This window comes from Tachyglossus aculeatus, chromosome 4, assembly GCF_015852505.1.
Source record: "Tachyglossus aculeatus isolate mTacAcu1 chromosome 4, mTacAcu1.pri, whole genome shotgun sequence".
NCBI classification, from domain to species: Eukaryota; Metazoa; Chordata; class Mammalia; order Monotremata; family Tachyglossidae; genus Tachyglossus; species Tachyglossus aculeatus.
The window spans coordinates 134,198,552-134,211,370 of record NC_052069.1 but is presented as its reverse complement, the minus strand read 5'-3'; the positions used below and the strand labels follow the sequence as shown (position 1 = coordinate 134,211,370).

Genomic DNA, 12,819 nt, shown 5'->3' with positions numbered 1-12,819 from the left:
CTGGATCTAACCAATGAGCGCCGCGCAGGGGCAGGGTTAAGTTGGCGCCTGGAGCTCGCCTGAAGTACACTCATTCATTCATTCATTCATTCATTCATACATTCAATCGTGTTTATTAATAATAATAATGGTATTTGTTCAGCGTCGCTCAGTGAAAAGAACACGGGCTTTGGAGTCAAAAGTCATGGGTTCAAATCCCGGATCTGACAGTTGTCAGCTGTGTGACCTTGGGCAAGTCACTTAACTTCTCTGGGCCTCAGTTACTTCATCTGTAAAATGGGGATTAAGAGTGTGAGCCCCATGTGGGACAACCTGATTGCCTTGAATCCTCCCCAGCGCTTACAACAGTGCTTGGCACATAGTAAGCGCTTAACAAATGCCATCATCATTATTATTATTATTATATGTGAAGCACTGTTCTAAGAGCTGATAATTACGGTATTTGTTAAGCGCTTACTATATGCCAAGCACTGTTCAATCATTCATTCGTTCAGTAGTATTTATTGAGCGCTTACTGTGTGCAGAGCACTGTACTAAGCGCTTGGGAAGTACAAGTCGGCAACTTATAGAGACGGTCCCTGCCCAACAACGGGCTCACAGGCTAGAAGGGGGAAACTGATGACAACAAAACAAAGCAAGTTCTAAGCACTGGGGTAAATACAGGGTAACCAGGTCGTTCCATGTGGGGATCACAATCTCAATCGCCATTTTACAGATGAGGGAACTGAGGCACAGAGAAGTGAAGTGACTTAGCCAAGGTCACACAGCGGACAAGTGGCAAAGCTGGGATTAGAACCCATGACCTGTGACTCCCAAACCCGTGCTCTTGCCATTAGGCCATGCTATTTACTGTTTTAGACTGTGAGCCCACTGTTGGGTAGGGACTGTCTCTATATGTTGCCAATTTGTACTTCCCAAGCGCTTAGTACAGTGCTCTGCACATAGTAAGCGCTCAATAAATACGATTGATGATGATGATGATGATGTAGACCAATGTACTGGCAATAATAATAAGAATTGTGCTATCTGTTAAGCGCTTACTATGTGCCAGTCACTGTACGAAGCACTGAGGTGGGTACAAGCTAACCAGTTCCTGTCCCACATGGGGCTGACCATCTCAATCCCCATTTTGCAGATGAAGAAACTGAGGCCCAGAGAAGTGAAGTGACTTGCCCAAGGGCACCCAGCAGACAAGTGGAGGAGGCAGGATTGGAATCCAGGTCCTTCCACCTGGGAGATTACAACAGAACAATGAACAGACACACTCCCTAACCACAAAGAGTTGCAGTCTCGAGGGGCAAGACAGGCATTAATAGAAATCAATAAATGACAGATATGGGCACAAGCACTTAGTACAGTGCAAGCGCTTAGTACAGTGCTCTGCACCCAGTAAGCGCTCAATAAATACGATTGAATGAATAAGAGGTGTGGAGCTGGCAAGGGGGGGATGAATAAAGGGAGCAAGAGAAGCACAGAGAAGCAGCATGGCTCAGTGGAAAGAGCCCGGGCTTGGGAGTCGGAGGTCGTGGGTTCTAATCCCGGCTCTGCCACTTGTCTGCTGTGTGAACTTGGGCAAGTCGCTTCACCTCTCTGTGCCTCAGTTCCCTCACCTGTAAAATGGGGATTAAAACTGTGAGCCCCATGAGAGACAACGTGTTTACCTTGAATCTCCCCCAGCGCAGTGCTTGGCACATAGTAAGCGCTTAACAAATACCATCATCATCATCATCATGCCCACTGTTGGGTAGGGACTGTCTCTATATGTTGCCAACTTGGACTTCCCAAGCGCTTAGTACAGTGCTCTGCACACAGTAAGCGCTCAATAAATATGATTGATCATGCAGAAGGGAGTGGGAGAAGAGGAAAGGGAGGGTTCAGTCAGGGAAAGCAGGCCGGAGTTCAGCCCGCGAAGCCGGCGCCGACCTCTTTCTTTTTATCTGTTTATGACATTTGATGAGCGCATGCTGTGTGCCGGGCACTGTACTAAGCGCTCAGCGAGATACTAGATAATCAGATTGGACACCATTACACTGCAAGAGCCCTGTGGACAGGGAATACGTGCTTTCCTTCCGCTCTACTTTACCAGGCTCTGTAGTACACCTCATTATCCCAAGCGCTTAGTACAGTGCTCTGCACACAGTAAGTGCTCAATAAATACGATTGATGATGATTATGCTCCCGCACTTAATACAGTTCCCGATACATAGTAAGCGCTTAACGAATACCGTTTATTTTAAAAAAAAGGAGGGGTCCCAAAATTTCTGTACACTTATTATTGCTAATTATTATTACTATTATTATTATTACTAAAATGGCCAGACTCACACTCGGGGTGGGGGGCATTATGCCCACCTCCCTGAGACAGCGATCCATTAGTCATATTTATTGGGCACTTTATTAAGAGCTGGGGAGAGTACAATACCACCCCGTTGGTAGAGCGTGAGCTCGCAGACTAAGACAGGGAGACAAATGTTAATATCAATCAATCAATCGTATTTATTGAGCGCCTACTATGTGCAGAGCACTGTACTAAGCGCTTGGGAAGTCCAAATTGGCAACATATAGAGACAGTCCCTACCCAACAGTGGGCTCACAGTCTAAACGGGGGAGACAGAAAACAAAACCATACTAAAGAATAATAAAGAATTAATAAAGAATTAATTATTCTTAATTAATAATTAACTAAAGAATTAATAAAGAAATTACAGATCTGTATATAAATGCCGAGGGGCTGAGGGAGGGGTGAATAAAAGGAGCAAATCCAAGGGCAAGGGTGAGTCAGAGGAAGTGGGAAAAGAGGAAATAAGGGATTAGTCAGGGAAGGCCTCATGGAGGACAGGTGGGGAGAGTCATTTTCTGTCAAATTAGGAGAGGAAGGGTGTTTTAGGCCAGAGGCAGAATGTGGGCGAGGTAGAGGAGATCAAGTTACAGTGACATTAATCAATCAATCAATCAATCAATCGTATTTATTGAGCGCTTACTGTGTGCAGAGCACTGTACTAAGCGCTTGGGAAGTACAAGTTGGCAACATATAAAGACAGTCCCTACCCAACAGTGGGCTCACAGTCTAAAAGGGGGAGACAGAGAACAAAACCAAACATACTAACAAAATAAAATAAATAGAATAGATATGTACAAGTAAAATAAATAAACAAATAAGTCAATCAATCAATCATATTTATTGAGCGCTTACTGTGTGCAGAGCACTGTACTAAGCGCTTGGGAAGTCCAAGTTGGCAACATCTAGAGACAGTCCCTACCCAACAGTGGGCTCACAGTCTAAAAGGGGGAGACAGAGAACAAAACCAAACATACTAACAAAATAAAATCAATAGAATAGATATGGACAAGTAAAATAAAGAAATAGTCCCTACCCACCAGTGGGCTTACAGTCTAAAAGGGGGAGACAGAGAACAAAACCAAACATACTAACAAAAGAAAATCAATCGAATAGATATGGACAAGTAAAATAAATCAATGTCAGGACATACAGGTGCACTGTTTGTATTCTGGGTTCTGGGGAAGGAAAAAGGGGGAGATTCTGCCTTCTTTGACAGTTTGGGGGAAAAAATTGAGGGTTGGAGTCAGGAGAGAAAGGGTTAAAATGTACCTGCTCCCTGGAGGGGGGGGGGAATATTCCATTGCGCCCTGGAGCGGGGGGGAGAAAATGAAGAAATTGCCCTGATTTAACACAATATTTCCCAACAGAATATCAAATCTCCTCATAGAAACGAAGTAATTAATGAGAATAGAGAGATTGGGGCATTAAAAACGTTAATGCTGAGGTAAAGTTCCGGAATTGGGGGAATTGGGGCAGGGAGAAGGGTCAAGTTGGGGTAATCTGGATTGGGAGGCCAGAGTGGGCTGGGGGTGAGACTGAGGTAAAAATCTGGGATTAAGGCGATGTGACCCTGAAAACAGTAAATCTGAGGTGAAAAAGTCTGGGAATAGGGAGATTGGGGCTTTAAAAATATTAAATAAGGTAAGAATCCAGAAACTAGGGAGATTAGCTGCCATAAAAATGGTGAGATAGGGGGAAATTCTGGGAATTTGGGGGAGACTGGGCCTTTGAGGATCTGAGGTAAAATTCTGGAATTGTTGCCAACTTGGACTTCCCAAGCGCTTAGTCCAGTGCTCTGCACACAGTAAGCGCTCAATAAATACGATTGATGATTGATTGATTGAATTAGGGAGGTTGAGGATTAAAATTCTAGAATCGCAAGTAATGATCTGGGAAGAGGAAGATTAGGAAGGGGAAACCAGTGAAGAGGAGGTAAATTCCGGGTGTGGGGAGATTGGGATCTTGAAAAACTGAGGTAAAATGCTGGGATTTGGACATTTTGGCCTTGAAAACAGTAAGCCAGAAGTACATTTCGGGAAACGGGGAGATTTGGGCAATAAAAATGATCAAATTAAAGTAAGTCTGGGAATAGAAAGATTAGGCCTGAAGATAATAAAATGGAGGTGAAATTCTAGAAATGGGGAGAGCGAGGCATGGAAACCAGTAAAATTAAAGTTCTGGGCGAGGAGATTAAGGCAATTAAAGAAGGAAAACCGAGGAAAGGATTGGAATTAGAAATTGGGACCGTGTTCAAGTGTTCAATTCTGGGAATAGTTGTTATTTTTATTATATTTATTAAGCACTTACTATGTGTCCAGCATGATTTCAAGTGCTGGGGTAGATACAGTTAATCAGATTGGACACAGTCCCTGTCCCACACGGAGCCCACAGTCTTAAGTCCAACTTGTTCTTCCCAAGCGCTTAGTACAGTGCTCTGCACACAGTAAGCGCTCAATAAATACGATTGATTGATTGATTGATAAAGAGGAGCGACAAAACGTATTTAATCCCCGTTTTAATTGAGGAAACTGAGGCACAAAGCAATTTAGCCACTTGCCTAAAATCACCCACCAAGCAATTGGCAGAGCCGGGATTGGAACCCAGGTCTTCTGACTCCCAGACATGGTATTTTTTCCCAGACTGGAGAGAGGGTTAGGTGAGGATTTGTATCCATCTTTAATATTCCCTTCTAGGAACCATCCCTTCACACCCAGTCCACATGAAATTCAATAATTGTTGCCAATTTGTACTTCCCAAGCGCTTAGTACAGTGCTCTGCACATAGTAAGCGCTCAATAAATACGATTGATGATGATGATGAAATTCAATAAATGAGAGAAAAAAGAAAAATAAGAACCAATGCTTAGGCCAAGGATATTGGTAAAAGTCTAAGAAAAAGGATATGGGGGCATGAAAAATAATACAACTTGGATAAAGTTCTGGGTTAGAACATTTTGGTATAGAAAACAGTGAGGCTGAATGTAATATTCTGGAATGGGGGAACTGCGGCATTTTTGAAACGCTTACTCAAGCTCAATAAATACGATTGATTGATTGATTGTCCTTGTTGAGGGCTCAGCGGATGCATGGGACTGAATCAATCACTCCATCGATGGCATTTATCGAGCGCTTACTACGTGGACAGCATTGTATTAAGTGCTGGGAGAGGACAATACAACAGAATTAGCGGACGTGTACCCTGCCCATCATGGCTCAGTGGAAAGAGCCCGGGCTTTGGAGTCAGAGGTCGTGGGTTCGAATCCCGGCTCTGCCAATTGCCAGCTGTGTGACTTTGGGGAAGTCACTTCACTTCTCTCAGCGCTTAGAACAGTGCTTTGCACATGGTAAGCGCTTAATAAATACCATCGTATGAGCTTACACTTTAGACAGGGAGGGAGACGGTTCAACTTGATTAGCTTGGATCTACACCAGCTCTTAGAACACATTGTTGGTGCTTAACAAATACCATCATCATGAGTAATGTGAATAAGTAACTTATAATATATCGTTTAAAGTTATGTACATAAGTGCTGTGGGGCGCATATCACAAGTCCAAAGGTCACAGATCCAAGTGCAGAGATGACTCAGAAGAGAGAGAAAGCTGGGGAAAAGAGGGATTATTATTATTAATAATAATAACAATAATAATAATAATAATGGCATTTGTTAAGCGCTTACTATGTGCAAAGCACTGTTCTAAGCGCTGGGGGGGATACAAGTTGATCGGGTTGTCCCGCGTGGGGCTCACAGTCATCCTCCCCATTTTACAGATGAGGGAACTGAGGCTCTGAGAAGTTAAGTGACTTGCCCAGCATCACACAGCAGACGTGGCGGAGCCGGGATTCGAACCCATGACCTCTGACTCCAAAGCCCCTGCTCTTTCCACTGAGCCATGCTGCTTCTCAAGCATTAATCGGGGAAGACCTCTTGGAATAGACGTGACCTTAATAAGACTGAAGTAGGAATATCAATCCACCAAATTCCTGGGAAATCAATCAGAACACTGGTCTTAGTCTATTTTACAGAAGAGCCACTGGATACCATGGAAGTTGTAAGCAACGCCACATTGGGTCAGACCATTGGTCCACCCAACCCAGGAGTCTACCGATTCTGATTTGTCCTGGGATTCCATCATCATCAATCGTATTTATTGAGCGCCCACTGTGTGCAGAGCACTGTACTAAGCACTTGGGAAGTCCAAGTTGGCAACATATAGAGACAGTCCCTACCCAACAGCGGGCTCACAGTCTAAAAGGGGGAGACGGAGAACCAAACCAAACATACTAACAAAAGAAAATAAATAAATAGAATAGATATGGACAAGTAAAATAAATAGAGTAATAAATATGTACAGTCGAGTCTGGATTCACTCCCCGTGTCCAATTCCTGTTTGCATTTAGTCCCTTGGGATTGTACTCTGTTTCTCCGGAAAGAATAGGGGCCTAGCCATCCGAACCCGGGTTCTGATTCCGGCCCGGCCGCTTGTGCGCTGTGTGACGTTGGGCCAGTCGCTTCACTTTTCTGTGCCTGTTTCCTCATCTGTGAAATGGGGATTCCATACCTGTCCATCATCATCAATCGTATTTATTGAGCGCTTACTATGTGCAGAGCACTCCTACTTAGACTGTGAGCGCTGTGTGGGTCAGGGACTGTATCTGATCTGCAAATACCGTATCCGCCCCGGTGCTTAGTACAGTCCTTGGCGCTGCTCCCAGCACGAAGCAGCGAGGCCTACTGGATAGAGCGTGGGCCTGGGAATCAGAAGGACCTGGATTCTAATCCTGCTCCGTCGCTTGTCTTCTACGTGACCTTGGGAAAGTCGGTTAACTCCTCAGGGCCTCCGTTTCCTTATCTGTAAAATGAAATAATAATGGCGTTTATTAAGCGCTTACCATGTGCAAAGCACTGTTCTAAGCGCTGGGGGGATACAAGGTGATCAGGTTGTCCCACGTGGGGCTCACAGTCTTAATCCCCATTTTCCAGATGAGGTAACTGAGGCCCAGAGAAGTGAAGTGACATGCCCAAAGCCACACAGCTGACAAGTGGCGGAGCCGGGATTTGAACCCATGACCTCCGACTCCAAAGCCCGGGCTCTTTCCACTGAGCCACGCTGCTTCTCTATTATTATTATTAAATGAAATGAAGGACTGTGAGCCCTACTACGGCGCAGGGTCCGACCCCATTATCTTGTATCTACCCCATCGCATGAGAATTAGAATTAGAGAAGCAGCGTGGCTCAGTGGAAAGAGCCCGGGCTTTGGAGTCAGAGGTCGTGGGTTCAAATCCCGGCTCCGCCACCTGTCAGCTGGGTGACTTTGGGCAAGTCACTTAACTTCTCCGGGCCTCAGTTACCTCATCCGTAAAATGGGGATTAAGACTGTGAGCCCCACGTGGGACAACCTGATCACCTTGTATCCCCACAGTGCTTTGCACATAGTAAGCGCTTAAGAAATGCCATTATTATTTCATTTTACAGGTAAGGAAACTGAGGCCCAGAGAAGTTAACCGACTTCCCCAGGGTCACATAGAAGACAAGCGACGGAGCCGGATTAGAATCCAGGTCCTTCTGGATCACCTTGTAACCTCCCCAGCGCTTAGAACAGTGCTTTGCACATAGTAAGCGCTTAATAAATGCCATCATTATTATTATTAGAATAGTGTTTGACACATAGTAAGTGCTTAATAAATGCCATCATTATGATTATTAGAATAGTGTTTGACACATAGTAAGCGCTTAATAAATGCCATCATTATTATTATTAGAATGGTGTTTGACACATAGTAAGCGCTTAATAAATGCCATCATTATGATTATTAGAATAGTGTTTGACACATAGTAAGCGCTTAATAAATGACGTCATCATCATTATGATTATTAGAATAGTGTTTGACACATAGTAAGCGCTTAATAAATGCCATCATCATCATTATTATTAGAATAGTGTTTGACACATAGTAAGCGCTTAATAAATGCCATCATCATCATTATTATTATTAGAATAGTGTTTGACACATAGTAAGCGCTTAATAAATGCCGTCATCATCATTATTATCATTAGAATAGTGTTTGACACACAGTAAGCGCTTAATCAATGCCATCATCATCATTATTATTATTAGAATAGTGTTTGACACACAGTAAGCACTTAATCAATGCCATCATCATCATTATTATTATTAGAATAGTGTTTGACACACAGTAAGCGCTTAATAAATGCCATCATTATTATTATTAGAATAGTGTTTGACACATAGTAAGCGCTTAATAAATGCCATCATCATCATTATTATTATTAGAATAGTGTTCGACACATAGTAAGTGCTTAATAAATGCCGTCATCATCATTATTATTAGAATAGTGTTTGACACATAGTAAGTGCTTAATAAATGCCGTCATCATCATTATTATAATTAGAATAGTGTTTGACACATAGTAAGTGCTTAATAAATGCCGTCATCATCATTGTTATCATTAGAATAGTGTTTGACACATAGTAAGCGCTTAATCAATGCCATCATCATCATTATTATTAGAATAGTGTTTGACACATAGTAAGCGCTTAGCGAACACCGTAAAAAATATAGTCAGCATTTAACAAATATTGTTATTATCGCTGCTGCTGGTGGTGTTCTCCGAGTAGCACCGTGCCGCCGTCTAAAGCTTGGTGATTTCCCTTTCCTCCCCGCAGGAGCGGAGAGGAAACGGCTGGCATGTCCTCCATGGATCCCGGGCCATTCCATCACGGGGGACCAGGTCCCTCCTCCACCCGCCCGTGGCAGCTCCCAAGGCTTCTCATCTTGGACGGCACCTTCCCCTCGTGGGCCGACGTCCATTCCAACGTCTGCGAGGCCCTGCTGAATTTCTTCTCGCTGGCCTGCAGCTTGGCCGGCCCCAGCCGGATCCAGCTGCTCGGCATCAACGTGGCGCGGGATCAGGTCGAGTGCATACTTCCTTTTGCGGTGAGTGCCTCCCGACCCAACTTTAGGGAGGAATCCCCCAGCCGCTGAAGGCCCGGGGGCCAAAACGGGCAAGGGTTGCGTTGGTTTCACGGTCCGATCACTCTTCTTCATCATCATCGTCATCATCCTATGTGCAAAGCACTGCTCTAAGTGCTGGGGGGATACGAGGTGATCAGGTTGTCCCACGTGGGGCCCACAGTCTTCATCCCCACTGAGGCCCGGAGAAGTGAAGTGACCTGCCCAAGGTCACACAGCTGGCAAGCGGCGTAGTCGGGATTCGAACCCATGACCTCGGACTCCCAAGCGCCGGCTCTTTCCACTGAGCAACGCCGTCGTCATCATCGCCATTCAGTCTATTGAGTGTTTATCGTGCGCAGAGCACTGTACTAAGCACTTGGGAGAGGACGTCAGAACAATAGAACAGATAAGTTCCCTGCCCACAATGAGTTGATAGTCTAGAGCGGGAGACAGACATCAATATAAATAAATAATGTAAATAAATAATAACTATGTGCAAAGCACCGTTCTAAGCGCTGGGGAGGGGGGCTAGAAGGTGATCAGGTTGTCCCACGTGGGGCCCACAGTCTTCATCCCCATTTTACAAATGAGGGAACTGAGGCCCGGAGACGTGAAGTGACCTGCCCGAGGTCACACAGCTGGCAAGCGGCGGAGCCGGGATTCGAACCCATGACCTCGGACTCCCAAGCGCCGGCTCTTTCCACTGAGCAACGCCGTCGTCATCATCGCCATTCAGTCTATTGAGTGTTTATCGTGCGCAGGGCACTGTACTAAGCACTTGGGAGAGGACGTCAGAACAATAGAACAGATAAGTTCCCTGCCCACGATGAGTTGATAGTCTAGAGCGGGAGACAGACATCAATATAAATAAATAATGTAAATAAATAATAACTATGTGCAAAGCACCGTTCTAAGCGCTGGGGAGGGGGGATAGAAGGTGATCAGGTTGTCCCACGTGGGGCCCACAGTCGTAATCCCCATTTTACAAATGAGGGAACTGAGGCCCGGAAAAGTGAAGTGACCTGCCCAAGGTCACACAGCTGGCAAGCGGCGGAGCCGGGATTCGAAGCCATGACCTCGGACTCCCAAGCGCCAGCTCTTTCCTCTGAGCAACGCCGTCGTCATCATCGCCATTCAGTCTATTGAGTGTTTATCGTGCGCAGGGCACTGTACTAAGCACTTGGGAGAGGACTTTTAGACTGTGAGCCCACTGTTGGGTAGGGACTGTCTCTATATGTTGCCAACTTGGACTTCCCAAGCGCTTAGTCCAGTGCTCTGCACACAGTAAGCGCTCAATAAATACGACTGATGATGATGATGACATCGGAACAGTAGAACAGATACGTTCCCTGCCCACAACGAGCTTACGGTATAGAGCGGGAGACAGACATTAATATAAATAAATAACTTAAATAGATGTACCTAAGTGCTGTGGGGCTTGTGGGAAGGAGGAATAAAGGGACCAAGTCGGGGCGACGAAAATGGGAATGGGAGAAGAGGAAAGGAGGGCTTAGTCAGGGAAGGCCTTCTGGAGGAGGTGGGCCTTCAATCGACTTCGAAGGGGGATCGTCATCATCATCCTCGTCATCCTCATCATCAGCATGATTTCAGATGATCGATCAGTGCTGTGTATTGAGCACTTGCTTTGCGCAGAGTACTGCACTAAGTCTAGAGCCTATAGGTTGCCAACTTGTACTTCCCAAGCGCTCAGTACAGTGCTCCGCCCACAGTAAGCGCTCAATAAATACGATTGATGATGATAGAGTCTATAATTTACCGTCCGGAGCTCACGGGTTAGCACTGGAGGGGTGAAGTGTGCGGGCCGGGTTGTAGAAGGAGAGATGGGAGGTAAGGTAGGAGGGGGCAAGGTGGGTGGCGGACTGGTTTTAAAGCCACTGGTGAGGAGTTTTTATTTGATGCAGAGGTGGATGGGCAACCGCTGATTTTTTCCGAGGAATGGGGCGACACGTCCTGAACGTTTCCGTGGAACAATGATCCGGGAAGCAGGGTGAAGTATGGACTGGAGTGGGCAGAGGCAGGAGGCTGGGAGGTCAGCAAGGAGGCCGGTGCGGTCATCCAATCTACATTGGTCAGCTTGGCACATAGTGAGCGCTAATAAGTGCCATTGTCATTAATGTTGATGATAATAATGGCGTTTGTTAAGTGGAAGCGCTCAATATAAATTAAATAAATAATTAATGATCAATAAATAAGCATAAAATAAATAAATATATAAATATATTTAAATAAATATATAAAAATATATTATATATGTTATATAAAAATAAATATAAATATATAAGTATATGATATAAATATTATATTATATATAAATATATTTTATATAAATATTATAAATGAATAAATGAATAAAAAATAAATAATCGATATAAATAAATAATATAAATTATTCTAAACACTAGGGTACGTACAAAGGTAGACAGGTTGGACACAGTTCTGTCCCACATTCATTCATTCATTCAATCGTATTTATTAAGCGCTTACTGTATGCAGAGCACTGTACTAAGCGCTTGGGAGGGACAAGTTGCCTACATCTAGAGACGGTCCCTACCCAAACAACGGGCTCGCAGGCTAGAAGGGGGAGACAGACAGCAAAACAAAACGTGTGGACGGGTGCCGAGTCATCAGAATAAATAGAAAATAATTTCCTGAGGACTCATGACCAGGACTGGATAAACATTCATTCGTTCATTCAATCGTATTTATTGAGCGCTTACTGTGTGCAGAGCACTGTACTAAGCGCTTGGGAGGTACAGCTTTGAGACACGTAGAACTGTGCTGTATATAGTCTTAATCCCCATTTTACAGATGAGGTAACTGAAGCACAGAGATGTTAAGTGACTTGCCCAAGCTCACACAGCAGACAAATGGCAGAGGCAGGATTAGAACCCACATCCTTCTGACTCCCAAATGCGGGCCCTTGCTACAATGTGAACAGAGCCTGAACCTAAGCGGTAGCTATCTGCGGGTGGAGGAAAGGATTAATCTTTCCCCTTGACTGGTTGGAAATTAGATTGAGGAGTGTAGTAGACGCCAGATTATCAAAAATGAACCAGGACATGTAAGCGACAGAGCAGATAGATGATAGAGGAGCTGGAGGGGAGCTCATTGCGGGCAGGGAATGTCACCGTTTATTGTTGTGGTGTCCTTTCCCAAGAGCTTAGTACAGTGCTCGGCATACAGTAAGCGCTCAATAAATACGATTGAATGAATAAAGGAACACCGAAGGGGCCGGGAAATTTCTGAGAATTAGGAGATGGAGGCAAATGGGAAAGGTTTGAAAGGAATTTGCTCCTTCCCCTTTCCGAAGGAAGAGTAAGAAATGAGTGCCTGGGGTGGAAGGAAGGGAGAGAGCTTGTATAAAAATCCTTTTTAGCTTTTAAATTAATCCAGGCAGAACAGAAGCAGATTAAGGTCAAACACCAGTTTGCTGGATTTGGAGCTCTAGATTTATAAATTAATCCATTTCCTTCAGATAT

General features: G+C 44.6%; 1 protein-coding gene across 1 annotated transcript in view; it reads left to right on the top strand.

Annotated features, from left to right (window-relative positions):
• Positions 1 to 9,028: 9,028 nt before the first annotated feature.
• The window catches only part of LOC119926514 (meiosis 1 associated protein), a 76,932-nt gene continuing 73,141 nt past the window's right edge, over positions 9,029 to 12,819 (top strand). Inside the window, exon 1 of the mRNA XM_038744529.1 lies at positions 9,029 to 9,301. Coding sequence (XP_038600457.1) covers positions 9,053 to 9,301 — 249 coding nt within the window. The 5' untranslated portion in view covers positions 9,029 to 9,052. The remainder of the gene's footprint in view (positions 9,302 to 12,819) is intronic.